Source organism: Ailuropoda melanoleuca, chromosome 20, assembly GCF_002007445.2.
Source record: "Ailuropoda melanoleuca isolate Jingjing chromosome 20, ASM200744v2, whole genome shotgun sequence".
Lineage (NCBI taxonomy): Eukaryota > Metazoa > Chordata > Mammalia > Carnivora > Ursidae > Ailuropoda > Ailuropoda melanoleuca.
The window spans coordinates 13,400,833-13,428,562 of NC_048237.1; the positions used below are offsets into that span (position 1 = coordinate 13,400,833).

General features: G+C 36.8%; 1 protein-coding gene across 2 annotated transcripts; it reads left to right on the forward strand.

The window, feature by feature from the left end:
- Window positions 1–695: 695 nt before the first annotated feature.
- BRMS1L (BRMS1 like transcriptional repressor) lies at window positions 696–27,730 on the forward strand. 2 transcript variants are annotated; one of them, XM_011229392.3, is made up of 10 exons: window positions 696–989; window positions 4,006–4,096; window positions 8,458–8,585; window positions 10,157–10,236; window positions 20,742–20,838; window positions 21,867–21,950; window positions 22,846–22,910; window positions 23,622–23,661; window positions 24,294–24,441; window positions 26,103–27,730. In XM_011229392.3, exons 1-10 carry the CDS (start codon window positions 848–850, stop codon window positions 26,218–26,220), a joined length of 993 nt encoding a protein of 330 aa, XP_011227694.1. In that variant the 5' UTR covers window positions 696–847; the 3' UTR covers window positions 26,221–27,730. The 2 variants fall into 2 exon arrangements, with proteins under 2 accessions (XP_011227694.1, XP_002922867.1); XM_002922821.4 differs by having other exon boundaries at window positions 24,315–24,441.

The following is a 27,730-nucleotide window of genomic DNA, read 5'->3' on the forward strand; positions in this document are numbered from 1 at the left end:
AATCTTAAAAAAAAAAAAAAAGCTTAAGGTAAATCAAGCCTGGTGGCATATTCATGCTGTATGTAGTAAAAAAAAAAAAAAAATGCAAAAAAAAATACTAGATGAAAATGCCAAGATAAAACTTCCTTCCCTTCTACGTTATTGGTTGCAAATGTTTCAAGAAAGACTTAAAGATTTTTGTGCAACATAGCGCAAGTTATCGTCCACAGTTATTAATTAAATATAACCGCTTATTAGCGGTAATAAAGGTGCTTAGGTAGAAGAGAAGTTTCTCCAGGTCCTCCAGGCTCAAAGAGGAGGATAACCCTCAGGCAAAAAACCTTTTCACATCTGACAGTAACTTCTTGGATAGCCAGGGAGCTCGGACAATCACTTGGCGGGAAAAGAATAAATACAGACCAAATTCACACAATCTGTTTCTGTTTAGTTTATAAACTGCGATCGAGTCTGTCAGGTTTTGTGCCTTGTGGGACTTGAAGTCCACAAGCACGAAGCGAACAGGGTTGTCGAAGCTTGGAAGGCGGCAGCCCCTGCAGGTCTGAGCAGTAAGGACTACGACTCCCGACACACATTGCAAGGCCGCGCCGTAATTACGGGCAACCAACCGTACCCGAGCAGGGCAAGCCCCACCCCCCCAGCTCGAAGGACTGCCTCCGCCAATGGCAGAGCTCCCAAAGCAGAGCCTGCGGGTTAGGTTGTGAGGCTCGGGCCGGGGGCGGGGAGGAGCTGAAGGGGGTTCAGAACGCGCTCGGCCGCTGGGTGGGTCGGGGCGTTCGGCGCGCCCTTCATTGAAGCGGCAGTGGCTGGGCTGGGCGCCGGGAGTGGGAAACGACGGCGCGGCTGGAAAATGCCAGTCCATTCTCGAGGGGATAAGAAGGAGACGAACCATCACGATGAGATGGAGGTGGACTACGCCGAAAACGAGGGGAGCAGCTCAGAGGACGAGGACACGGAAAGCTCGTCGGTCTCGGAGGATGGAGATAGCTCAGGTGTGCAACCCACTGGGATCGGGACCCTGAGACCTCGCGCGGGCGCACGGCAGGCCGCTCTCCGCACGCCGGGCAGCTGCGTCCTGCTGGGAGTGCGGGGCGGGGAGAGAGGGAAGGGGCGGAGACTGGCTCCCGGCCCTCGGCAGCACCCGGACTCGTCGTGGGGCGCTGCCTGCCTCCAGGCGGGTCCCTGCTGGCGGGGCGGGACCGGGCACTGGCCTGGGCTCGCCCAGCTCCGGGACGCTGCGCGGTCCTACTCGCGGTCGGACCCGCCCTGGGGACCTCCGGGCAGTGAGTGCCCGCGGCTGTGGACCAGAGCCGGGAATGCCCGCAGCTTGTTTGGGAGACCTTGGAAATGCCTCTTAGCCCCAGACCATCGATTTTTCTTATTTTTATCTTTCCAACCCTTCTCAACATGGGTGGGTTGTCAGGGCCGAGGTTGGTTAGATTTGTGCCGGCTCTTGGCTGGTTAGAATTTGTTAACCTCAGTTTCCAAGTCAGCCTGTCAGTCAGCCCTTGACACTAGCGCTCATAAGGGGGCTGACTTGGAGCTGTCCCATTTACAGCGTGTCTGAACTTTGCAAGACTGAGAAGAGCCCAACATCAGGGGTGATTTTGGATCTTCATATGCTTATAAATTGGCTTATTTGGGGCAGCTCTGAAATGTTCCAAATCTTTTCTTCCCTGCGATCGATTTTCTAATTTGGGGCTCTTTCAGGTTTTTGGAGTGGGAGGGCAGATTAACATCATAAGTCAATTTTGCAAACTTTTAGGATGGTTATTTAAAAAAGAAATGGAATATATGATTGCCTGGATTCTTTTTCCTTTTTCCATATGATGAGGATGAAACTTAGACTTTTTTGTCTTGGCTTGATTTTGGCGTGTAAAGCAAGGATTCGATGACAGACTGTCATTGCCCTGACACCATTTTTTTCAGGTTTCTCTTTCAAAGCAAATCTCCATGGAAGTATGTAATTTCAATCAATAAATTAGCCATCCCCAAATAGGCATTTATGAGTGATTTCCTTGAGCTGCACTGGGTACTACTCAGTGCGAGGTGAAAATAAATAGTTATGATCTGATCTCAATTAAACAGCTGTCATCAATCAGTACTTGAGTAAACTGCCAAATGAATACTTAACAATGTAAACAATGCTATAGGATTTCAGAGGCAGAGGAAATCTTTTCAGAATAGGGTGGTCAGCAAAGGCTAGTTGAAAAAGGTGGGATTATTTTAATTATCTTGAAGAATGGCTAGGATTTGGATTGGGGTGGTATGTTGTATTGGGAGGAATATAAGAAAAAGTGCAAAGGCTAGAGTTTAAGGCTTATTCAAAAGAGCGAGAAACCCGTTTTGTTGGGAGACGGATTTGAGTTAGAAAAGGAAAAGAAGATATAGATGTGAAAGATTTCAAAAAAAAGCACAAAACAGGATTGATGTATCCAAGTTTAGGCGTGAAGGTAAGAGGGAAACCCTGGATATAAGGAGAATGGTAATAGCATAAGTAGAAATAGAAAAGTGAAAGATTTGAGATGAAGATGGAAGTTAAGAGTATTTCAGACATGTTGCCTTTGAAGTGATGGTGGTATATTTAAGTCAAGAGTGTCAACTGACAGATGGAAATGTGACATTGCAACACACCTGGGGTAAAGCATAATTCGGACGTCATCTGCCTAGCCATGAAAGTAGGTGAGATTTCAAAAGTGAGCAATACAGAGAAAGAACATCTAGGCTGTACATGAATACATTTTCTAGATCTGTAAAACACTTGATCTCCAAGTGTTCTTTGTTTTTTTGATGGGAGCTAGGATCTCACAAAATGACATCAATATGTTAAAATTCTCCCTAATTTTTATGCTGACTTTTGTGATTTTTCACTGATTTTTATTTCATCCCAGAAAATAAAGGACAACTTAATTTTGAAGAATGTAATAATAATTTGAACTACAAAAGTCAAGTTTTTTAAATGCAAAGACATTATTTAAATAAATTAGGCAGTTTTGCTTCTTGTGAAAGCATTTCTTTTCTGCCATATGTCTTTCATGTTAAACTTCCACCGTTTTCTTCTTCTCAACCCTTGGTACTGAGCAGGTCCTAAAGCTACCAAACAAAACAAAACAAAACACTCTACTATCCAGAGATACTGGGAAGTGAGTCATCTTGAGGGACCAAGTTTTAAATAGCCAAAGAGTAAGCTATTAAGAGCCAGAAATCATTTTAATCTGTTTTAGGAAAGTTAAAAAAAAAATGAACCCTGTAGTTCCTTGTATGAAAATAACTGAACATAATTTAACTCTTTCTCAGAGTTTGACCTTTATCTGGTGCAGACCATCTTGTGCTTGGCTTATTTTGGAGTGTTGAATATATGTGATGTAAAAATAGAAGATACAGAAAATAGGAGAGAGCTGGTAATTAACAGTTGCTTTCCTTCAAAAGTTTGCTTGTTTTTCTCTTCATTTTCCTTTTCCTCCCTTACTGACAGTAATTTGGGGACAGGGAGCAATGAGAATATGAGTAGGAGACCAAGCTATCTTGTGGTAAACAGAATGAGATTAGTTTTCTTTTTTATGTGACTGGCAAATCAGTCACGTAAGCAGTTCAGAAAGAAGAATTCCAAAAGTGTTTTTGAGCAGAGTCCTTTAATGAACATAATCATTTTGGTGCTTAAGTTCTGTTGAGGTGATGGAAAATAAACCAAAAGTGGATTAATGACTTCATTTAGTATATAGCTTGATGTCAGCCCTTAAGATGATTTAAAAATGAATAAAAATAAGAAGGTCTAGAGATTGCTGTAGCTTTAATTCTCATTTGTATTTTAGGTTAAAATCTGTAATGGAAATTATTTTGGATAAATGTTTATTTTCTCTTAAGGCTTAATGTAGGCTTTACGTATTTAACTTCATATTATAGTTTGGTGTGTGTTTTTTTGTTTTATTTTTTACCATTTTAATTAACATTCAGATAATTTGGAACATGAAATTAATTTTTTCTTTGCTGTTTGCCTTTTATTAACAGAAATGGATGATGAAGACTGCGAAAGAAGAAGAATGGAATGTTTAGATGAAATGTCCAATCTAGAAAAACAGTTTACCGATCTCAAGGATCAGTAAGTAGTGATGTGAGAAGGTCACTGTCACTGAATCTCAATCATGTCACATGTATATTAGCACGAGAGAAATTACATTCACTCTGAAGTATTTTCCTTTTTGTATTTTATGGGGCTGACTGATCTGAAAGAGGCTTCCACTGTGGTTTGCTTGGTGACGACCTCATTTACTCAACTGAGGATTTTGAGGCAGGTTTTTTTGGGGGGTATAGTAACATTTCTATATGGATGTTGGTAATTAAAATGTTTTCCCTGGGTTGTTTCATACTTGGTTCTAATGTGCTTCATTCATTTCTTTGTTAAGTAACTGAATAAAGATAGCATTTTTAAGATTTTAGAATAAGAAAATATCTCCCAAAAATGGCATAGTGATTTTTGTTTATATCAACATTGGATAGTACATACATGTTTTCTTTTTCTTTTTTTTTTAAAGATTTTATTTATTTATTTGACAGAGATAGAGACAGCCAGCGAGAGAGGGAACACAAGCAGGGGGAGTGGGAGAGGAACAAGCAGGCTCCCAGCGGAGGAGCCTGATGTGGGGCTCGATCCCATGACGCCAGGATCATGCCCTGAGCCGAAGGCAGACGCTTAACGACCGCGCCACCCAGGCGCCCCAGTACATACATGTTTTCACATTATTTAGTTTGCTTCTTGATGCAGCTCTGTAAGGTTGGAAGATAGCCTTATCTCCATTTTACCTGTGAGAAAATGGATGCTCAGAGGAGTGAAGTGATTTGCCCATAGTTCATCAGAGAGTGATAAACTAAGCTAGGCCTTCTGCCTCCTAGTACTATGGCGTTCCTTCCAGTAAGGCCCATTACTTTGGAGGAAATATAGTGGAGTAGAAAAAGCATAGGCTCTGAATCCGGGCTTTCTTCACAGAATAAAATGGTATAATAGTAGCTTTTTTATTATTAACCATAAGGATTGTATGAGCAGTATGTGAAATTCTTAGTCTTGGCTGGCACATAGTGGGTGCTTATTAGATACTGTTTTCTACCCCCTCTTCATAATACCAGAACTCTTATGAGCCGTTGCTTACACAAGAATGGGCCCCAGTGATTTGAGGAAACAGAATAGATGTAGATGCAGATAAAAAAAAAAATCTTAAAGGTGAGCCTTTACTTTGAAACTTGCTGGCAAGGTCATGGGGCATAGCTACGTATTAGGACCTGTAAATGAAAGAAGCTTCGGAGAATATGGACACCCTAATTTATTCAGAAGCTGGCTCTTCATGAATTCTTCATAATTTTGCGGCTTATTCTGTTTCCCTACTTCTTCCCTAGAGAGCCCAAAGTAGAGATGAAAACATGTTTAGTATCTGGAATTCCCAGACTAAAAGGGGACAGATTTGTTTACTAAATGAATCCTACTGCTTATGCCATTTCTGGCCTTAACTTTCATTTGTATGAGAGATGAATATATAAATATTCAAGCTAGTGCAACAAATTAATATAGATAATCCAAAGTTTAAAATTTTGGCTTTTAAAAACATGGTATCATTTTTTTATTCTGAAGATTTACATTATTAATTTTAAATTAAAATTAGTTTGGATCCCCAGAGGATCCATTATTTGAGCAGCGTGGAGAGTTCATCCAGGACCATTCTGAAAAAGAGGAAGCCAATTTGTGTTTTTGTATTTTAGTTCAGGTAAGCCATGAATGAATAATTCTCATACAATTAATCAAGATAAACCTATTGAGCTTTTAGGGAATATTTTATGGTTTTCCAAGAAATGAAAATTACTGTATAGTTCTAGTATAAGATATTACCAAGGAACACTTTGCAGCTAGTCCCTCTTTAAACCTAATCTTATTCATCTTGGGGCTGGCAGTTGCCTTGATTTTTGCGTTTTCATGGCTCATTATGACCATAAGCCAGGTCCCCCCATCAGCCTCATTCATCTCAGAAAATATTAAAAGTAGACCCGTTACCACTGTTAATGGGATTATTTCTCAAGGAATTGGTATTCAGAAATATGTTTTAGAAATAAATAATCTTTGTACCAGGTTTATAATTATCTTATTTTTTCATCTGCTCCACTTGCCTCATTGCTATTTTTATCCAGTTGTACTGTGTATCTCTGTAAGCTGTCTCAAATCCTTTTTAGAAGAGGTGGGAAATAATAATAATAATAATAATAATAATAATAATAATACAAGTTATCCTGCTTCAACAACAAGTTATCCAAGTTCCCCTGCTTCTGTTCTAGCACCATAGGGCATAATAGCACTAAAATACACCATTTGCAGTTGGTATAGTGGTGGAAGTTTCTTTTACCTCCTTAAAAAGATGGAGGAACTTACACCACTTAAGTTTCCATTTATTTCAATGTCTGTAGCCAGTAAACATGAATTGGGATTCTACTCTGTGAATAGTATTGTGGTTCCTGGTGAGGAACTCATGATTCTTGCCTTTGAGGAGTTTGTGTCTGAATTCGAAGTTTGTTGAAATGATATTGATTTTGAAATCTTTTAAAAGGGTAGTTAATTGAATGTTGTTAACTCACATATCCCGTTCATTAAAGCTGCTGTTCACCTATTAGGGATACCTTATCAGTATTTTAAGTTCAGTGTTTTTCAGGTTCAGTCATCATTTGCATCAAATTTTTAGCATTTTGCCTAAGTTGTATTTATGATTTCATAAACTATAAGTATCATGTTGTAGTTTTCTGACTTTACACATTCGTTTATCATTGTATCTTGAGTTTTAGAAAAATTTAACCCAGATATGATAATGTATTATTGGCAGTTAACTCAGATAATTTTTCCATTTTTGTTTTAAAAAAAAGTTTTACTGTATTAACACCCAAACTTGCTCAATTCCTTCAGAATCATAATATAAATCTTTATGCTAATTATAATGATCAGTTATAAACACCAATATTGACTATCTTGGTTTTTTTAAAGTTTCTGTTTTAATTCCAGTTAATGTGCAGTGTTACATTAATTTCGGGTGTACAGTATAGTGATTCAAGAATTCCATACATCACCTGTTGCTCATCCTGAGTGCGCTCCTTAATCCCCATCACCCATTTAACCCATCCCCCTCCCCCTCCCCCTCCCTGATTGTCTTAATTGTACTGGTTTATATTTTCAAGAGGAAAGAGAAGAATTTTATATGAAAGCCAGGTACTGTAATGTTTTTAAAAGCCAGCTGCTAGTTATACTAACACCTACAAGCATAATCAGTGGGTTTTTCTTTTTTTTAAGCAGTTACTACATGCCTTCCTCATGACACATTCTTTACCTATGAGAAAGCAATGAATGGCAAAAAAAGGAGTTTACAAAATGGTCTTAAATTGTGTTTTGTTTTGAGAGAGAGAGAGCACGCATAAGCAGAGGGTAGGGAGAAGGAGAGAGAGAATCTTAAGCAGGCTCCATCCGCATGTGGAGCTTGATCTCATGAACCTGAGTCAGGAGTCGGATGCTTTACTGATTGAGCCAGAGCCACCCAAACGCCCCAGTGATCTTAAATTGTTAATTTGCTTCGAAATTTTTAGGATATCTTTAAAATGCCACAAAGCCAGGTTTAAAAGTGCCTTTCACAAGGAATGACAATATAAACATCTTCCTGTTAAATTAACAGGAGTTCTATTCTGCAGGATTATTGCCAAAAATAAACAATGAGTTGTCTCAAGTACTCAGTCATTGATAATCAAGGTAAAGTTATTGGTGTGACAGCTGGCAAATTAGAGTATTTGTATGTAAATTCATAAATACAGCAACAGGGGTTTCCTACCCCATTTTTCATTTTCTCATGCACTGAGCAACTCCCTTTGTTACAGTTTCTTCATTTGCAGTCCAGACAAACTGGTATGCCAGATTACAAGTTCTGTAGCCATTGGTTTTTACCTCCATCACTCTGTTTCCTCTTTGTAAAAACCATGCAGGCTGAATATAACATGGACTCCTTTTCAGGAAAGATGGAGAGAAGCCAGGAATTATTTATTTTGACAATGAGTAATGTCTATTATCTAAATTATTCAAAATGATTTCTTTGTTTCTTTTAAGCTCAGTGTTTAAATGACCTTTTCTCCTAGAATTTAGTGTTCTGCAGTTAAAACAAAACCAAAAATCTAGAGAGCAAAAAAAGTAGTATCTTAGTTGTATTCTTTTGTACTGTGAATTAATCATTAAAGAACGATATATCTAAAAAAAAGAAATATCTACTTTGTGATTATATGCATAAAGTCAAATAATGTAACTGAGTTTTTCACTTGAGATTAAGACAAAAATACATTTGTTAGGCTATTAGAATATGAATGATATTAGGAAGAGAGAATGTATAGAAAATGGTAATTTGTTAGCCTTTGTTGGGCTTTTAATATTAATATTTTAATTTTTGCTTTGTTAAGACTTTATAAAGAACGATTAAGTCAGGTGGATGCAAAACTACAAGAAGTCATAGCTGGAAAAGCACCAGAGTATTTGGAACCACTGGCAACTTTACAAGAAAATATGCAAATTCGTACAAAGGTAGCAGGTAGGAAAGTGAAACATCTTTTCCATATAGTAGAGTATGAACTCTTCACTAGACTTGAAAGGTATTTGTCAAGTGAGTGTTTCTTGTTAATGAAATCACAAATATATTTACAGTGAACAGAGTATTTCAGTCAATCAGCCCACAGTGATTTGTTAAATGCCCTTTGCTTTCCTCTTGCTGTGGGGGGATCAAAAAAAGGCTCAGATTTCTCACAGTGTTGTTGAGACATATGTTTTCCATATGTAAAACAATTAGAAACATGATACTTTTATTAAGAGCAACGGTTACTATTTCAGTTTAATTTCTTATAAGATAAATTGAGATTCAATTTAAGTACCTGGTCTTCGGTTTGTAATTGGGATCCAGCCTCAGAACTGTGTCCTAGCACTCATGACAAGGGATATATCTCTTTGAAGATCACTTATGATTTTTCATAGACTAAAATTGAATTTTAACTAATGGAGATGATTTTTTTCTTTTGGGGGGGCACTAATTGATCCTCCTGCACCTATTATATAATGCCTAAGGCATTGTTCATTATAAGTCTTTTTTGTACTAAACCTACCTTTAGCCAAATTTTATTCTTGAATGCTTAATATTAAATATGTAGATGATGTGATACTTGCTGTCTTTGCATATTGGTTTAGCACACCCTGAAAAGGAAACGAGTCCTTCATTTTCTTTGACATTCTAAAAGAAGTAAGTGAGACTTAACTGGATGTTTAGAAAATACTACTTGAGTCACTTATTCACTTTTCTACTGTGCGGCCTCATTTACTTTTTGATTGTACAAAGAACAGTGTGTGGGTGAATGTAGCTAATGGCCTAGGTTCCAGGTATCTGTCCCATGCCTTTACTATACAAGAACGAATTACACTTCTAGGGTCAACTATGGCATTGAGTTTCATATATATATCTAAAGCTCTGTGTTTGCTGTTTTTTGATGGTGTATTTGCATGGCCATGTTGCCTATTTTATACTATTGTCTTGGTAGCTCTAAGTAACCTCTCTTGAGCATCCATTCTCTAGATAAAGCTCTGTCAGGAGCTCTCAAACATCCTATCAGTTTATGCATTTTGTTGTTATCAGTTTATACATTTAATCTTCTTGAAGCTTTGGACTCTGAAAATAAATAACAGTTCAAAAATAGTGGTTTTGTTGGTTATGGTATCCACTTACTACTTTGAAAAGATATGATTAATGAAACCAGAGTTTATTGACTATTTCCATTATGAGTCCTGAGATTCCTTTTTCACAGGAAAGGAGTTTTATTTTCATTTTGATCATTCTCTATCAAACACTTCAGGAGTGTTCTTTAGAAGAATGGAGTAAGAACTAAAATTTGCAGTGCAGTTTCTTCCCAGCTCTTAAATTCTTAGTTCTTCTAGTCTGCTTAAATATATATTTTAACTGAGCCCTTTTATTTTTAGTCTTTAAAGATTAAGCTAGAATCATTTGTCAGTTTCTTCCTGATTCATCTTATAAAATACGGTTGGACAGAATTCCTGTAAGGAAGTGATAATGAATCTCATTACTGCTAACATAATCAGAGTGATTGTGTTTGGTTGCAGGAATCTATAGAGAGCTCTGCTTAGAATCTGTAAAGAACAAATATGAATGTGAAATTCAAGCCTCTCGCCAGCATTGTGAGGTACTGTTATTTTACTTAACTTTAAAGCTAATTTCAACTCTTCAAGTCTTTTTCTGAGTGCATTAGTTAAAAAAGTAAATAAAATAAATGAAACAAAATTAAATTGTACTTTAGCTTATCACTTGTGAATTTTCTTTTTTAAATACAGCTGCAGTGGAAGCTGTATTGGAAATAGGACACAAAGAAGGGATGATAGAAAAGAGCTACGTGAGATAATTTTAGTTTGCAACTGTTACCTTAAAAAGACTTCGTAATGATCATGTCATTTGGCATTGCTGAAAATATTAGTGCAATCAGTATAATATTCAAGTTAAGACTCAAAAAAATGTATATCCGTTGGTACAGTTAGAATGTTGGGCGTATTGTTAATCTGGCTCTCCAGATCTATTTCCACATCTTAGGGCAGAATTCTCTATGGTAAAAAAAATAGATGTATTTTTCTCTATGTTCTCTTTATTTGAATAGTATTTTAAAAACCCGCTGTTGATTTTGCAGATAACTTTTCATATAACCTAGACAAGATCATAAAAACACTCGTGGAAATAAGAGAACAAGTTCTATAATGACTCTTATCTTAATTTGTTATTTTACTATATCTTTGTAAATTGTTAAAATACTAAGAGTAGATAGATATAAAAATGATGGAATGTGTTGTTTCATTTTCTTGATTACTACTGAGATGAAACATCTTTTTGATGTTTACTGGCTGCTTGGATTTGTTTTCCTTCATTTCTTCCTATTCAAATCTTTTGCCTTTATGTTGGGCTATTAGTGTTTTTCTCATTGACTGTAGAGGCTCTTTATATATTCTGGATACAAATGCTTTGCTTGTTGTACGCTTTGCAAATATTTTTACCCAGGCAATGGGATGCCTTTTCACTCTTTTGATGTACATTCTAATGTAGCTGAATTTATCATCTTTCCTTTATGATATGTGCTTTTTGTGTCTTTCCCACTTTGAGGTAAAAGACATACTTTCCTTTCAAAGGTTGAAATTTTGCTTTTTAACATTTAGATTGCTAACCTACCTCTAATTTTTGCATGTGATATAAAGTATGGATCTATTTTTTTTTTGCATATGGATAGGTGTGATGTCCACAGTGTTTACTCTATACTCGTTTGTTTTACCATGAATCAGCAATTCTATCTCTTTTCTCCCCATCTCTTTTTTTATATCAAATGTCCATTTATATGGCAGCTAGTTTCTAGCTGTTTTAATTTGTTCCATTCATCTGTTTGATTGTTTCTGCACTGGTAGCATAATACCTTCTTGACTGCCTTCAGTCTAGTAAATCTTGCTATCTCAATAAACTGATAATTTTACTTTGGTCTTCTTACACTTGCTATTGTTCAAATGTTTTGTTTAGTAACATCTTTTAAAAAATTACTGTTAATTTCCTGCTGCTGTATAAGAAAGTATTTTTATATATTGATATTATATCCAACCGTATCTACTTCTCATTTTAATTCTGATTTAATTAGGGATTCTTAGATTTTCCATGTAGATAATAGTGTCATTTGTGAAAAATGGCAGTTTGTTTCTTCCATTCTGATCTTCCTTTTATTTCTTTTGCTTGTCTTAGTGGCACTGGTAGAAAATCATGTAATAGAAGCAGTGAAAGTAGATCGTGGTTGTGTTCTTGATTTTAAGAGAATGCTTCTTACGGTTTTCCAATAAGTGTGATATTTACTATCGGGTTTTGATAAATACTCTTTTTATCAAATTAAGGAAATTTATTTCTTGTTTTCTAAGATTTTTTTTTTTTTAAACCAGAAATGGTTGTTAGGTTTTAGGTTTTATTAAATGCTTGGTCTACATCTATTGAATCAGTCATGGTTTCTTTTTTGTCCTTAATGTATTTTCTTAATGTTAAGCCATCCTTGGATTCCTGGAATGATTATTTTTCTTGTGAATTACCAAATTCAGTAATTCACTAATATTTTGTTTAGAAGCTTCATTTCTGTGTTTGTCAGTGAGATTTTATTTATTTATTATTATTATTTTTTAAAGATTTTATTTATTTATTCGACAGAGATAGAGACAGCCAGCGAAAGAGGGAACACAAGCAGGGGGAGTGGGAGAGGAAGAAGCAGGCTCATAGCGGAGGAGCCTGATGTGGGGCTCGATCCCATAACGCCGGGATCACGCCCTGAGCCGAAGGCAGACGCTTAACCGCTGTGCCACCCAGGCGCCCCTGTCAGTGAGATTTTAATTTTTAAGTCTCATAGTGCCCTTGATTTGATTTCAAGTTCCATAAAATGAGTCAGGAATATCCCATACTTTTCTCTCTCATAGAGATATATATTAAGATTGCAGTTATCAGTTCTGTGAGTGCTTAGTACATCTTGTCTTTATGATATATTTTAACAGTCTTATAGAAAAGTTGCAAGACAGTACGAAAGAACTTTTCTGGTGAACATGAGAATGAGTTGGCAACATGATGCCCCATCACCCCTGAATACAACGAACGAGGGACATTTTCTTGTATGACGATTTTATAATCATCAAAATTGGGAAATGTACATTGATGTTACTACCATCTAATGTTCAGACCCCATTTAAATTTGAGCAGTTTTCCCAACAGCACCCTTTAGAGCAGAGATCCAGTTCAGAATCACTTAGGGTCTCTGTCATTGCATTTAGTTGTCATGTTGTTAGTTTCCTTCAATGTAGAACAATTCTTCAGTCTTTCCATGACTTTCATGATCTTTACAAATTTGAAAATTTCAGTCCAGTTATTATGTAGAATGTCAATTTTGAATTGGTCTGTTATTTCTTCATGATTACAAGTGGGTTTTGCTTCTCAGTAAGAATACCACAGGAGTGATGTGTTCTTCCCACTGAATTCTATCAGGCGGCACACAATTTATGTACCATTATTGGTGATATACACTTAGATCACTTGATTTAAGTGTGGACTTATTGTTTCCTTATTTTTTGTCTGCCTCATCTTTCAATCACCGAGGGAGGTGTGTTAGAATTCTCTGTGTGATAGTGGATTTCTTAATATCTTTTTTTTTGTTGTTATTAGTTTTCTTCTTTATATCCTAAGAAAATCCACATACTGTTCTTTTCACAATAGTAAACTCATTCATCATTTCAGATCTGGAGGCCAAAGGTACTGATGATGAGATGTCCCACAATGCACGTCCACTGTTGTGGATTCCTTTGATCAAAAACGATGGTACAGTCCTGGAGACTGAATGCTCATGATTCCAGAGCTCCCAGCTGAAACTTATCTCCTATGGAATTTCTTTTATCTTTTCCTTTTTTCTTACTTTCCTCTTTAAAAAAATTTTTTTAACTGTGGTAAGAACACTTAACATTGAGATCTACCCCTCTTAACAAATATTAAGTGTGCAATACAGTATTTTTAACTATTGGTACACTGTTGTAATACACATCTATAGAACTTAATCATGAGGTTTAACTGAATCTTTACACCCACCCAACAGCAACTCCCCAGTTCCCTTTCTCCCTAGCCTTTGGCTACTCTCTGTTTCTATGTGTTTGACTAGTTTGTATACCTTATGTAAGTGGTATCATGCAGTATCTATCCCTATGTGACTGGCTTATTTCATTTAGCATAATGTCCTCAGAGTTCATCCATGTTGTGGCGTAAGGCAGGACTTCCTGATTTTTTTAGAGACTGAATAATATTTCATTGTGTATATCATGTTTTCTTTATCCATTTATCCTTCAGTGTGCATTTATGTGGTTTTTCACATCTTGGCTATTGTGAGTAGTGCTGCAATGAACACGGGAGTGCAAATCTCTTTGAGATCAGTTCTTTTGGGAATATACTCAGAAGTCAGATTGCTGGGGCGCCTGGGTGGCGCAGTCGTTAAGCGTCTGCCTTCAGCTCAGGGCGTGATCCCGGCGTTATGGGAACGAGCCCCATGTCAGGCTCCTCCGCTATGAGCCTGCTTCTTCCTCTCGCACTCCGCCTGCTTGTGTTCCCTCTCTCGCTGGCTATCTCTATCTCTGTCAATTAAATAAATAAAATCTTTAAAAAAAAAAAGTCAGATTGCTGGATTATAGAGTTCTAGTTTTAATTTTTTAAGGAAACTCCATACTATTTTTCATGGTAACCATACCATTTTACATTCCTACCACCTGTGCACAGGGTTTCAGTTTCTCCATATCCTCACCAACACTTGTTATCTTTTGTTTTTCCGATAAGAGCCATACTCATAGGTGTGAAGTGATACCACACTGTGACTTTTTTTTTTAAAGGTTTATTAATTTGAGAGAGAGAGAGCATGTGCACGCACAAGTAGGGGAAGGGGCAGAAGGAGAGGGAGAGAGAATCTTAAGCCTTGACTCCCTACTGAGTGTGGAGCCCAGCGCTGGGCTCGATCTTGTGACCCTGAGATCATAACCTGAGCTGAAATCAAGAGTTGGTCGCTCAACCCACTGAGACTCCCAGGCGGCCCCCATGCTGTGATTTTAATTTAGATTTTTCTGATAAATAGTGATGTTGAGCATCTTCTCATGTACTTCTTGGCCATTTGTATGTCTTCTTTGGAGAAAGGTCTATTCAAGTCCTTTGCTAATTTTTAAATTGAGTTCCTTATATATTTTTGATATTAGCCCTTTATTAAATACATGAGTTTCAAATATTTTCTCCCATTCATTCTTTTCTTTATTGTTCCTTAGTTTCTTTATTGTGTGTCTCCATAGAGATGATTTTTCTCTCCCTACTTGGATTTGTTCTGCTTTCTGAATCTGAGAATTTGTTTTCCATTAGTTCTGGAAATTTCTCAGATATTATTTTTCTGGTATTGTTTTTCTTTCGTTTTCTCTGCTTCCTTCTTCTGGAACTTGAGTTAGTCATATGTAAGTCCTCACTTTGTCGTCCATATTTCTTAATACTTAATTCATATTTTTCAAAGGTTTTTATTTGAGAGAGAGAGAGAGAGAACACAGAGGGAGAGGGAGAAGCAGACTCCCCGCTGAGCAGGGAGCCCAATGCAGGGCTGATCCCAGGACCCTGAGATCATGACCTGAGCTGAAGGCAGATGCTTAACCATCTGAGCCACCCAGGTGCCCCTTAATTCATATTTTTTACTCAGTATATTATCTGAAGTTCTTCAGTCTAATTTTGCTGTTTTTTTCCTTCAAATTTCTGCCATACCTCACAGCTTATTTCCTTATTTCATAATTCTGGACTGTAGCAGACTTTATTGGTAGGAATTCTGTGAGTCTTGGACAGAGGATGTAGTTCTTCAGATAGTATCTGCTTTTATTTCTGTTAGGTTTTTTCAGCTAGGCATCCTGGTGTGCCAACAGCATGTGACTACTTTAATTTTTTGGCTTGGAATTTCCTAGAAGATGCAGGTAATCTACATTTGAATCTCAAATATGTAGAGGTCAGGCCTAAGATGACATATTTTTGGGAAAAACTTTTTTTCCATTTAGTGCCTAACTGACACAGATGAATTTCCCTCAGGTGAATCTTTTCTAGTCTGCCTTTTTGAAGGTGTAATCCTTCGGGGCTATGCAGAGATCCCAGTTCTTGTTCCTCACTTTGCTTAGGCCCAAGATCTTTCTCTTTTTCCCGAACAGCCCCTGAAAACCATTCCTCTAGGTTACCAACACCAGCAGACACCCTCAAGGAAACCATAGCTTCAACAGCAGGTTAGCATGCTGGTTTCCTGCTCCTTGTGTATTTTTGGTTCTCGGGGATGTCTCTTACCTTTTTAAGAGTTTAACTATACCTTTAAAAAAGATGTTTCTGGTATTTTATTTAAAGTATCTGTGTAGGTGTGTTGGGAGGTTTTGTTTTTGTTTTGAGATTTTTTCGTTTTTGTTTTGAGGATATCTGGACTAATTATGTTGTCAAAAATAAAAGTCAGCCATGTATCTTCAAGTAATATTTTTTACTTAGACAAATATATTGATATTCTTTCTTTTCCATCATTTTTTAAAGATTTATTTATTTTAGGGCGCCTGGGTGGCTCAGTCGGGTAAGTGTCTGCCTTCAGCTCAGGTCATGATCCCAGGGTTCTGGGATCGAGTCCCGCATCCAGCTCCCTGCTCAGTGGGGAGTCTGCTTCTCCCTCTCCTTCTTCCCCTCCCCCCAGCTCATGCTCTCTCTCTCTCTCTCAGAGAGAGAGAGCAGTGTGTGTGAGAGCATGGGGGGAAGGGGAGAGGGAGAGAGAATCTCCAGCAGACTCTCTGCTGAGTGTGGAGCCCAGCATGGGGCTTGATCTCACCACCCTGAGATCATGACCTGAGCCTAAATCAAGAGTCAGCTACTTAACCAGCTGCGCCACCCAGTCACCCTTCTTCCATCATTTTTCAGCTTTGAAAGTCTTCCCTCCTCCATAGAGATGTTAAATATTTACCTAAATTTCTTCTAATTTAGTTATGGCTTGGTTTTTTAATGCATAATATAGAATTAATATTATAAATGATCTGTTTACTTATATAATTAATACTCATTAATAGTTCAAGGGCATTTTAGGCAGGAAATAAAGGCTGGAAGGGAACTTACAGTGTTATGGATTTTATAGTCACTCTCATTTTAATCCTTACCACAGCCTTATGAAATAGGAATTATTTTGATTTTATGAATGGGTTAACTGAGGGGCTCAGAGAGGTTAAGTAATTTGCTTAGGGTCACACGTTTAAGGAGCAGCAGAACCAGGATTGAAATCTTCTGATCTTTCTAGTCATGCAATTTGCCATTAAATCTGAACCTTGTTATTCAGGACTTTGCATCTGCTTATTATTTAGTTCTACATTTGGCTCATACAGAAAGAACTGAGAGGCAGGGGAAGTGGGAAGAAGGGAGACACACTGCCAATTGTCAAAGTAAGTTTGATTAGCAGCAGATAGAAAAGAGGGGCTAGGACCAGAGACTAGACATGTTCACATGGGTATGCATACAGAGAGTATGCCAGAAAACCACAGAGGCAATCAAGACAGCAGATGGTTTGTGTCAAAGTAAGGAAGGAAATCACATTTATAGAATACACAGTGTGCCAGACAGTGGGACAGGTGGTGAGGCTTTATTTAGGTTATCCCACTGAAGCCTCCCCACAGAGCTGGAGATGAGTGTTAAGACTGACAGCAGGTGGTAGCAAGGTCTCAGGCCCTGAGGGTTCAGGGTTAAGATTCCAGTTCTTGAGAAAATTGAGGCTCTTCAGGGCTCTGATTTTGGTTATCTATTCCTTTAATTTTTTTTTCTGATTATAACATTAATAAGTATTGAGAAAACTTGAGAAGTTAAGTCTAAAGAAGCAAATACAGTGAACCATAATCTACCAAGCAGTGGAATTTGTTAATAAGTATGTGCATGTTTGTGTCATTGTTTTTCACCCAGCTGGTATGACTATACATACTATTTTGTATCCTGTTTTATAAGTAGTATTTCATGAGGATTTCCCTACAGCTCTAAATACTCTTTTAAACATTTGCTTTTAGCAGGTAATGTGTGTACAGCAGTCCCCTCTCCCATCTCTAAATTCTATATTCCAGCAGCAATGATCTAAGTCTCGTAGTTACTGCTTCTGGAATTTGCTCCCATCTTTCTAAATAATATCAGTTTTAGATATTATCTATTGGTTTCCTGTTATGAAAACTGAAGATTCCATAATAGTTTCCCTCATCCCATTCTTCTAATACTGTTATATCTCAATTTTTGTTTTTGTTGTAGCTATAAATATCGTTTACTGAGCCAAGAGTTACACTACACTCAGACTTCCTTTTTTGTACGACTCTGTTTGTAGCCTCAGAATTAGTAATTGCTTCATTTATTTTTAGTTTTGTCATTTCTTCTCAGAGACTCCAGCAGACCTATGAAAGCCCCGTAATGCTGTTTTCCATGTGATCAAAGCATCAGATAATCCCTGAGGAGCATCCCCTGTACCCCTAGAATCCCCTGTCCTCCTGCTCTGTCCTGTGCCCTCCTTCAGATGCTTTCTAGGCCAGCTGCATCTCTGTCTTCATGGGGTATCTTTTCACCATCATTCTAGAAGTTCCCTTTATGTTTTTCCCACTAGATCTTGTTCTCATTTTCAGTTTGGAAAAGTAGCTTCTTTTTTCTTTTTTTTTTTTTTTTAAGATTTTATTTATTTATTCGACAGAGATAGAGACCCAGCGAGAGAGGGAACACAAGCAGGGGGAGTGGGAGAGGAAGAAGCAGGCTCATAGCGGAGGAGCCTGATGTGGGGCTCGATCCCATAATGCCGGGATCACGCCCTGAGGGGGAAGGCAGACGCTTAACCGCTGTGCCACCCAGGCGCCCCCTGGAAAAGTAGCTTCTTGGGAAAACGTGTATAGAAATAAGCTTTGTGAGACATCTTGTATTGGCTATCCATTGCTTTGTAATAAATTACTCCAAAACTTACTTAAAACAATAAGAAAATTTATTGTTTTATGATCTCCGTAGCCAGGAATTTGGGAGCAACGTAGCTGGTTGGTTCTGGCTCAGCGAGTCATATAAAGTTGCAGTAAAGAGGTCAGCCATCGAAGCAGTTATCTGAAGGCTTGCCTGGGGGCTGGACGGTCTGCTTCCAAGGTGACTCACTCACAAGGCTGGCAAGCTTTTGCTGGTTGTTGGTTGGAAGCCTTAGTTCTGTGGGTCTCTCCAGATGCTCCCTGAGGGTCCCCAGGACCCTGTGACTGCGTCTCTCAGAGTGAGTGATCCATGAGAGCATCCATGAGAGCGGTGATGTTTTTTATGACCTAGATTTCTGACGCATTCTATGCATTAGAAGTGAGTCACTAACTCCTATCCACATTCAAAGGAGTAAGTATAGGTGTGGAGATTGGAGAGGTATCAGATTTTGAAGCGAAATATAAAATTATAATAAGTACTTTTAAAAAGCTAAATTACCTGTTGAACAAAGAAGCCTCTACAGGCCCCCTAAGCAAGGGAATTTGGATGCCCCTTTCTTTTCCAGTGTCCTCTAGCTGCTGGGTTAGTGACTTTCTTTCCTACTCAGGAAAGGTTTCTGAGGATTTTATGGGGTTGAGGATGAGAGAGAGAAGGACAAAGAAATAAGACTGAGAATAGATTCAAGTCCCTTCTATCTGTACACGCTATACTTTTAATATCTTTAGAGATGTCGTCAAAGCCTCAAATATTTCAGGCTCATTGTGTTTAGTTTTGTTTTTCTAATTATAAAGAATGATTAGTGGACTTATTTTAGAATTTTTGCTTGGCCTAGGGCAATTTTGTCAATAGAAGTAAGACAGACTGCACCAGTTAAATTTTCATATTCTTAAACAAAAGCATTATCACTTCCACTCTGCGTTAGGAGCCATTTTTGGTTGGAGAATCTGATCTGTTTATCGCTTTCACACTATCTTAACCATGGCTGGGGTCTGCTCTCCCTTTTCCTCTGGTATATAAGGTTTCCCAGGGCTTGTATCACAATGTAGATAAGGCTGGAAGATTTCATAAGGTTTTACCAAAGGTAGGAGAACAAGTAAAAGGAAATAAGCAAAGAGGGTAGCATGCAAGGAGATGATTTTTCATATGAGACCTAGTTTTGGTCTTCAGCTTTACTTTCTCTAGCTCCTGGCTTGCCTCAAATTGACCAAAGCATCTTCTGCCAGTCAGGAGAACCTTCAAGCACGTGTAGACTCTAAATTTCAAACCAAAAGAGAGGATTTCATGATTCACACTGGGAGTGCTGCCAAATGGGTGTGGCCTGTGCCTTCCACAAGAAATCCTATCTAACTGTATTCCAGTATTCTCTACGAGAGGACGGTCATATCTAACTATGATCCTTACTAGAGTAAGTGTGTGGTGGATGGGTTGGGAATCCGTCATAAGCTTTTTATATAATGAATCTATATATTACACTTACATACATTTTATCCCTTTGAAAGTAGGGGATATAGTGTTTTCTAATTAAAAGAACAAGGGGCTAGAACTAGTAGACCTGGGTTCTAGTCTGATTTGCCAGTAGTAGTCTCTTTTAGCAAGCCCCTCAATCTTTCTATAGTGTTGTTGAGCGATCTGGATATAGTCTATAGTTTTATGATTTTGACTATCATTAGATTTAAAATGATTATAGAATTCATACTTGAATCTTTCTCTTTTTGATACAGTAGTCTATTTTGTATGATATTGAGATGTTAGGAATCAAGGCCCAATTATGTTGCGATGAGAAAACATGATCCATTTTATAATGATACACTTTATAGGACAGGTTCTCTATTATAGTGACAGGTAGGATCTGCCTATATTTAAAAGGGGCCATTGGAACCTACTATGAGTTGTATGTAAAGTAAACATTTACCCCCATATCACATACAAATTTAGATGTTCTTAAACAATTTAATTGCATGTATTTAAATCTATACTTAGATTCTATATTTTCTGGTTTTATTTCTTTGATGTTTTTGGCATTTTATCTTAAAACATTTTAAGTTAGCGAACAAAAGCATCATGTGTTAAAGTACTTTAAAAATAAGTTATTTAATACTCATAGTTAAGACCGATTTTTTATTTTTACTGATGCATGATTGTTTTTTTTTTCTTCAGAGTGAAAAGCTTTTGTTATATGATACTGTCCAGAGTGAACTGGAGGAGAAGATAAGAAGGCTTGAAGAGGATAGGCACAGCATTGATATTACCTCAGGTAACGGGAATGACATCATGGTGATATTTACTTTAAGTGACACTGAACCTGTGGTTTATGGTAGTGTCTCATAATATCCAACTCTTCTAATATAAATGTTAAGTAAATGAAGTGTCCTAATGAGAGGAGAAAGGGGGAGACTTCTGAAGAATTTGATAGGCTTGTGATTGTTGCTTTGATTTGAATTCACGTTTCAAAAAGACATAGAAAATGGAGTGCATGAAAAGGGACAAAAGAGAAGTGTGAAAGGAACTACAGGAGTAAGAAGAGTACACTATAAGAATAATAAGAATATTATAACATAAGAGTGGTATTGGAAGACAACTACGGTATATGTTCTTCTCTCTGTCTTGAAAGATCAGGTGGAAGAAGGAATAAAAACCTTTTCTTTGTGGTATCACACAAACTGGAAATTACAGGGAGGTAGATTTTTGTCTCAGAAAAAGGAAAAAGTTATTAATAATTAGATCAGTCCAAGGTTGAAATTGCTTTTTCAGGGGTATTATGGAAAGGCTTTCTACATTGGGTTGAAGATACACTGGGTTATCCTACAGGTCTTTATGTATATTACTTCACCTCTTATAAATTTTATTTCTCTGGCATAGAGTAGGCACAGTGGAGTGAGACAAGCTGAACTCTGATGCCACTGCCCCAGTCCCTGCTACTTGGGTGACCATGAGCAGCAGTTACTTCAGCTTTTTTAAATCAGTCTCCTCGTATGTAAAATAGAAATAACAGAAATAGCTACCTCAGAGGTAGCTTTGAGGATTAGGTGACACAATGCACGCAATGTGTATTTAACAGAGTACCTGATACATGTTCATCAGTTATTAGTCATTAAGTGCCAAGTTGATTTTTGCTTTAATCAGAGGAAATATTATGAATATATAGCTGCTCATGAAATTATATAGTTGTTTGTGTATATACGTAGCTTCCAATGAAATTTTGCTACCATGAAATTACATAGCCTTTCCCCCCATTTTGATCTCCATAAATCAGCTAATATTTAATTTTTATTTACTTACCAGAGCTGTGGAATGATGAACTTCAGTCAAGAAAAAAGAGGAAGGATCCTTTCAGTCCTGACAAAAAGAAGCCAGTTGTTGTTTCAGATATCCTTGTCTATTTTTTTTTTTTTTGCCTTGGTATACATTTTTGCATTGTGCATATCTTTGTAATTTTTATCAGTATACATTGACTTTATTTATATGATCCTGTAATAGGTAAAAGATGATTTCCAAAACTGAAGGCAGAAGAATATAGTTTAGATTAAGAGGGGTAGGGAAGGAGCAGAAATTTAGTCACGATCTCAACTTTGAAAATATGGCTTTGTAGTTCCCAAAGGCTTTGATGTGAATATAGCATTATTAATTCACATGTATATTTCTTTAACAATTTTCAGTGTTTCTGAAGTTGGAGTGTCATTATTTATTTATTTATTTATTTATTTATTTATTTTACAGTGTTTGTTTTTTGAGAGAGAGGGAGAGAGGAGCAGCGGGAGAGGGAAAGAGAGAGAGAAAATCTTAAGCAGGCTCCTTGCCCAGTGCGGAGCCTGGTGTGGGGCTTGATCTCACAACCCTGTCATCATGAGTTGAGCCAAAATGAAAGAGCCAGACACTTAATGGACTGAGCCCCCCAAGAGCCCCCAAAACTGGAGTGTCTTTAACTTAAACTAGTATGTGCTTTCAATCTTGGTGTTCACTGTGATATCCTCCCCTTTCCCCCCTGCCTTTTCCCATCCCCACCTCAAAACAGTGATTAGGTTGGTAGTATATCTTAAAATCAGTGATACCCTAGAATTAAGAGAATAAGGTATAGCATCTGAAGTACTGGAATATATTTATCCTGGTACTCAGTTTTTTGGAGAATAATGTGAAGTCAGAATTCAGCATGCCAAAGGATTATGCCCAGAAATTATTGTTCCAATTCTCTGAAAAACAGAAGTTTGGAAATAAAATTCAGAGTGTGAAATTCTTACAGCTAAATTGACCTTGACTTTTCCACGCCCATATATAGTTTATATGCTACAAGATCTTGACATTCTTGAAGACTGGACAACAATTAGGAAGGTATGATTAAAGAGCAATGGAATACAAGTTATCTTTATATAGTCTACTTTTTAAGATTCTGTGGTTTTTCACTAATACATCAACATATGATTATTGTTAATATGCTTTACTTTGCAGCATTCTCTCTATAGCAGTTAATGCTAATATAGATAACAGTGGATTGCAAGAATATTTTAAGAGAGACATGTCAGCAATTTGTATTTTTTGCTGTAATAATGTAATTAATAATTTATGCAAAAGTACAGAAAAGCAATTATGTAGGTTGCCCAAAGTAGTAATAAATAACGTTTCTGTGCCTGGTCCTCAGCCCAATCCTGGCTTACTGAGGGCACTCGATAAATATTTGTTGAATGAATGAAAGTGAATATTTGAACTCATACTGTATGTCTTGCATTCTGTCATTCAGCATTCAAGAATTACAGGATTTTCTGTGCTTATTTGAAAGTGGAGACTTATTTTTTGTATTAAATTTTTCCGTTTTCAGAAACTTCTTAGTTGCAAGAGATAATTCAGGTATTGATAACACCTCTAGGTGAAATGGTTATTCTTTATATTCCTTATGGTCTTAGACATTAAAATGTATTAGAGCAGTTGAAGATTGTATTTCACTGTTAGCTTTTGAGGTCATTAGTAGCATTGTAGACAGTAAATAGATCCCAAAATGTACTTTCTGTCTATAAACTCAGTGTCTTTCTTCTTTTTTTAATTAAGGCAATGGCTACACTGGGTCCACACAGAGTGAAAACAGAACGTAAGTCATTTAATCTAAGTTCAGGAATCTTCTCTGTGGAGACTGGTTGAATCAGGGCTGTTAAGTCATCCACATACTAAACAGCGCCCCCATCAGTGGTTTCATTTCATCAGTGAACACTACTCCTGGAATTACAATATTTTAAAATCCTACTTAAAATCGGCGTTAGTAACACAATGTACCTGCTTCCCCTGCTGGCACTTGTCTAGTTAACTAAGGATTTGTTGTACATTGTATAGCTTCATTTTGTTGTTATATTAAAAACTTAGTGAGTTATGTAAGAAATGTAAGAAATTCTTTCTTTAGAAAAAGATTTTATTTATTTATTTGAGAGAAAGCGAGAGAGAAGAGTGTGCATGAAAAGGGGGAGCATCAGAGGGAGAAGCAGGCTCCCCGCTGAGCAGGGAGTCCAATGCAGGACTTGATCCTGGGACTTTGGGATCACGACCTGAGCCAAAGACAGTCGCTTAACTGACTGAGCCAGCCAGGCGCCCCTCTCTTATTTCTATTAGATTTACATTTGTTATCTAAGAAATATTTTTTAGTGTTTTTCCACATATATGCATGGATTGGTTTTACTTCTTAATGTTTTGCACTTCTGTTCTTCTGACAATGTCTTATTAATATAACAGTTTTTGAACTGATCCCTTTAGCACCTGTGAAACTGGAAAAACATCTGCACAGTGCTAGATCTGAAGAAGGAAGATTATATTATGATGGTGAATGGTATATACGTGGACAAACAATATGTATTGATAAAAAAGATGAATGTCCTACAAGGTAAAAATGATCATTTCAGCATTGTGCGGTATTTACATTATTGTCAATAAATATTTGCCCCCTCTGTAGTGCAATCATAATGCACCATTAGTTGCCTATGGACCTTTTCTCTTGGCATATGATTTGATTAGCATGTGTGTTCACCAGTGTTAATATCATATATTAAGTTCTTAAGCACAAGCATTAACACAAGAGGAAATGTTGGAATTATTTAGCCCAGGTAAGTAGTCCTATTTGTTCTTAAAGTAGATGAATTGTTAGGATTTTAATATTATCATCTTTAAACTAGACTGTTATGAGTTTTGGGTGGATATATTAATCGTTAACTTTTTTGGGTGTGTTACAGTATTTTGGATACAAAGAATATGTATCAATTAGAGTAGGAAAGGAATGAAAAATTAACGAAAGCCTTAAGAGTCACAGTAATTACAGTATAACTTGAAAACTGAAAGCCGCCTTTTAAAAGACTCAATCTGTCTAAGCTTAAATAACGTTTCTATAATTATATAGCCTTCTAAGTTTTTCCAGTTTTTTAAGTAATCTCTACACCCAGTATGGGGCTCAAATCCACAGCCCCGAGATCAACAGTCACATGCTCCACTGACTGAGCCAGCCAGGTGCCCCCATAGCCTTCTATCTGGTTGTCGCTTTTGGAAAATATTAATGCTAATTACTGGTTTTGTTCCTTCAGTAGTTTAGGATTTAATTCTCAGAGTGGTAGCCTTCTATAGTAAGAAAGTATCTTTTTCTAGGTATGAATTTAGTTAAATGCAGTGTTTGTATTTAGGGAAGAATACCCATTTTCCAAATACAGTGGTTTTACTTGGACTGTTATTTCATCTGTAAAGTTTTAGGATACTAGGAGCATTGTGTCTAGTAACTTCCCTCATAGAAGCCCACTGAGCTAATTACACTAGGTTGTGTGTGATACCCCTAGATTCTTTGCTTTATCTTGCTGCTTTTAAAACATCTTACTGACTACTTAGCATAACTGTGATTTAAAAAGAGATGAAAATAGTGTAAGAGTTTTAAACACAAATCTATTTTTAAAAATATTTCTACATAAAGATAAGCAGTGTCAAAAAAGAATCCACACAAGTACCATATAAATGGTTTGACACTGGGAATTAGGGATTTGGTATTTTTAAGATTTCCTACACTGGGTGTTATATGTAAGTGATGAGTCACTAAATTCTACTCCTGAAACCAGTATTACACTATGTTAACTAGAATTTAAATAAAAACTTAAGTGGATATTCTGAAAAAATAAAGCATATGAAAAAAAACAATGAAAGATTTCCTACAGTCAGGGCTGATATAAATTGGAGGTGTGATACTATATAATTAGTGTTTTCAGCTCCACTGTGTGTTTTTGGGGGGTGGGTTGGGGTGGGGATGTAGTAGGAATGATGTGCATTTAATAGTTCTAATAGTAAATATGCCCAATTCTATTAAGGAAAGAAGGGGGATTGTCTCTTAAGTGTTGCTGAGTGTGATGTTTTTGACAGCATGCCCTGCTGATACAAGGTGGTAAATGACAATTCTATACCTGAATCTACTGTTGCTGTCCAGCTATTTTGGTTTTATGGCTAGTACTCGAAAATGAGTGGCGGAGGCGTACTGCAATTCATTCATTCATTCCTTTTTCCCCCCCTTTTTAGTGCTGTAATTACAACAATTAACCATGATGAAGTTTGGTTTAAGAGGCCTGATGGAAGCAAATCTAAGCTTTACATTTCACAGCTACAGAAAGGAAAATACTCAATTAAACATTCATAATCATGATTTAAGTGTTATCTAAAGCTACCTTATTAGTGTTATCAAGTGTGATGTGCCATGGGAGTTAGAAATGTATTCAGTAACTTAATATTCTCATCAAATCATGACAGACTGTATTTGTAGGTAGTACTCTAAGTAGACCTCATATTGATATGTCAATGAGACAGTAATAAAAATTTAATCATGATCATTACATTTATTTGCCTTTTAGGTCCAATGACCAATAGGTATATATATATGCTAGGGGTTTGTTACTAAATTTTTTTCTTTGTTTTTTAAAAACATTATGCAAATCTGTTTCATTTTTAGTGAACTATGTTGCTAAATGGCTATATTTGTCTGCAATTTCTTTGATTTTCCATATCTTTGTCACTCATTGTGTTTGTAAATAAGCCTGATAAAATGTTTCCTATAAATGGTTTGTACTAGTACATTAGTGTTAAATCAGAATTGAAATTTAAACATATATACGTGAATATGTGTATATGGCATCATCAGCTTATTTAGAACTGATGGCCTTTCTTTACAATCTTGTTTTACCCAAAATGAAGCTATTGGGTTTGAAAGCTAAGGGAGCACTTTTGTAGACTAGCAGCTTTCCTTCTCCTCTTCCTTGATTGTATGGTGGTGACCTATTTTTACAAATTATACTTAATGTTAATTAGTAAAATTAGTGTCAAGTAATAACATGCTTCTACCTGTATTTCTCGTGAACCTTTAGAGGGCAGGTTTTTATGCCTGGTATTTATGATGCAGTATATAAGTGGTGGATAGTAACTGACAGTATTGTGGTGCTTGCTGTACATGTCTGACCTTTTGAAACAGATTTTTAGTAAGCATTTTCCAGAGGTAAAACTAGGTTCTTATCTTAATTTTATTCCTAGGGCGAAGTAGACAGGGATAATGTTCTTGAATCTATTCCCAAATTAATATTTTTATCTTTGGTGTTTCTACACTTTAAGGCCACTTGGTGCAATTTAGAAAGTATTGGCCTCTCTTTCCTTAGCCACGTGCGAAATTAACTTCTATAACCTCAGGAACAGTGCAAAGAATTGAAGCCCTCAATATGGCAGCACAAGTGGCTGTAGTGTATATTAGGGTACAACCAAATCAAGTTTTCCTGGTGGTCTTGTGCACTTTAATTTCTGTTATAATGAGACTGAAGAGGATGAGGAAGAGAGCTACTTATTAACACTTAGGGCAGGAATATCTGCATCATTCCGTTTGTTTTCGTACTATTTTACCTCTGCAAACATCTTCCTCTGCGGATCACTACTTCACAGTTGCCAAATGTTGAAATATTTGACTTCTGAAATTCGTTATTGGCAAAGTTATACACTTTGTTCTGTTTCTAATTAACCTTAGCAAATGTATATAATGTCATAATCCAATAGTATTTGACAGTACTTATGTATACAATGTTTCATAAGCATTTTTAATAAGATTTGTATTTTTAAATTTAGTATATAATAAACAGATGTGTTTGAGTGTCATTTGTAGTGTCTTGAAT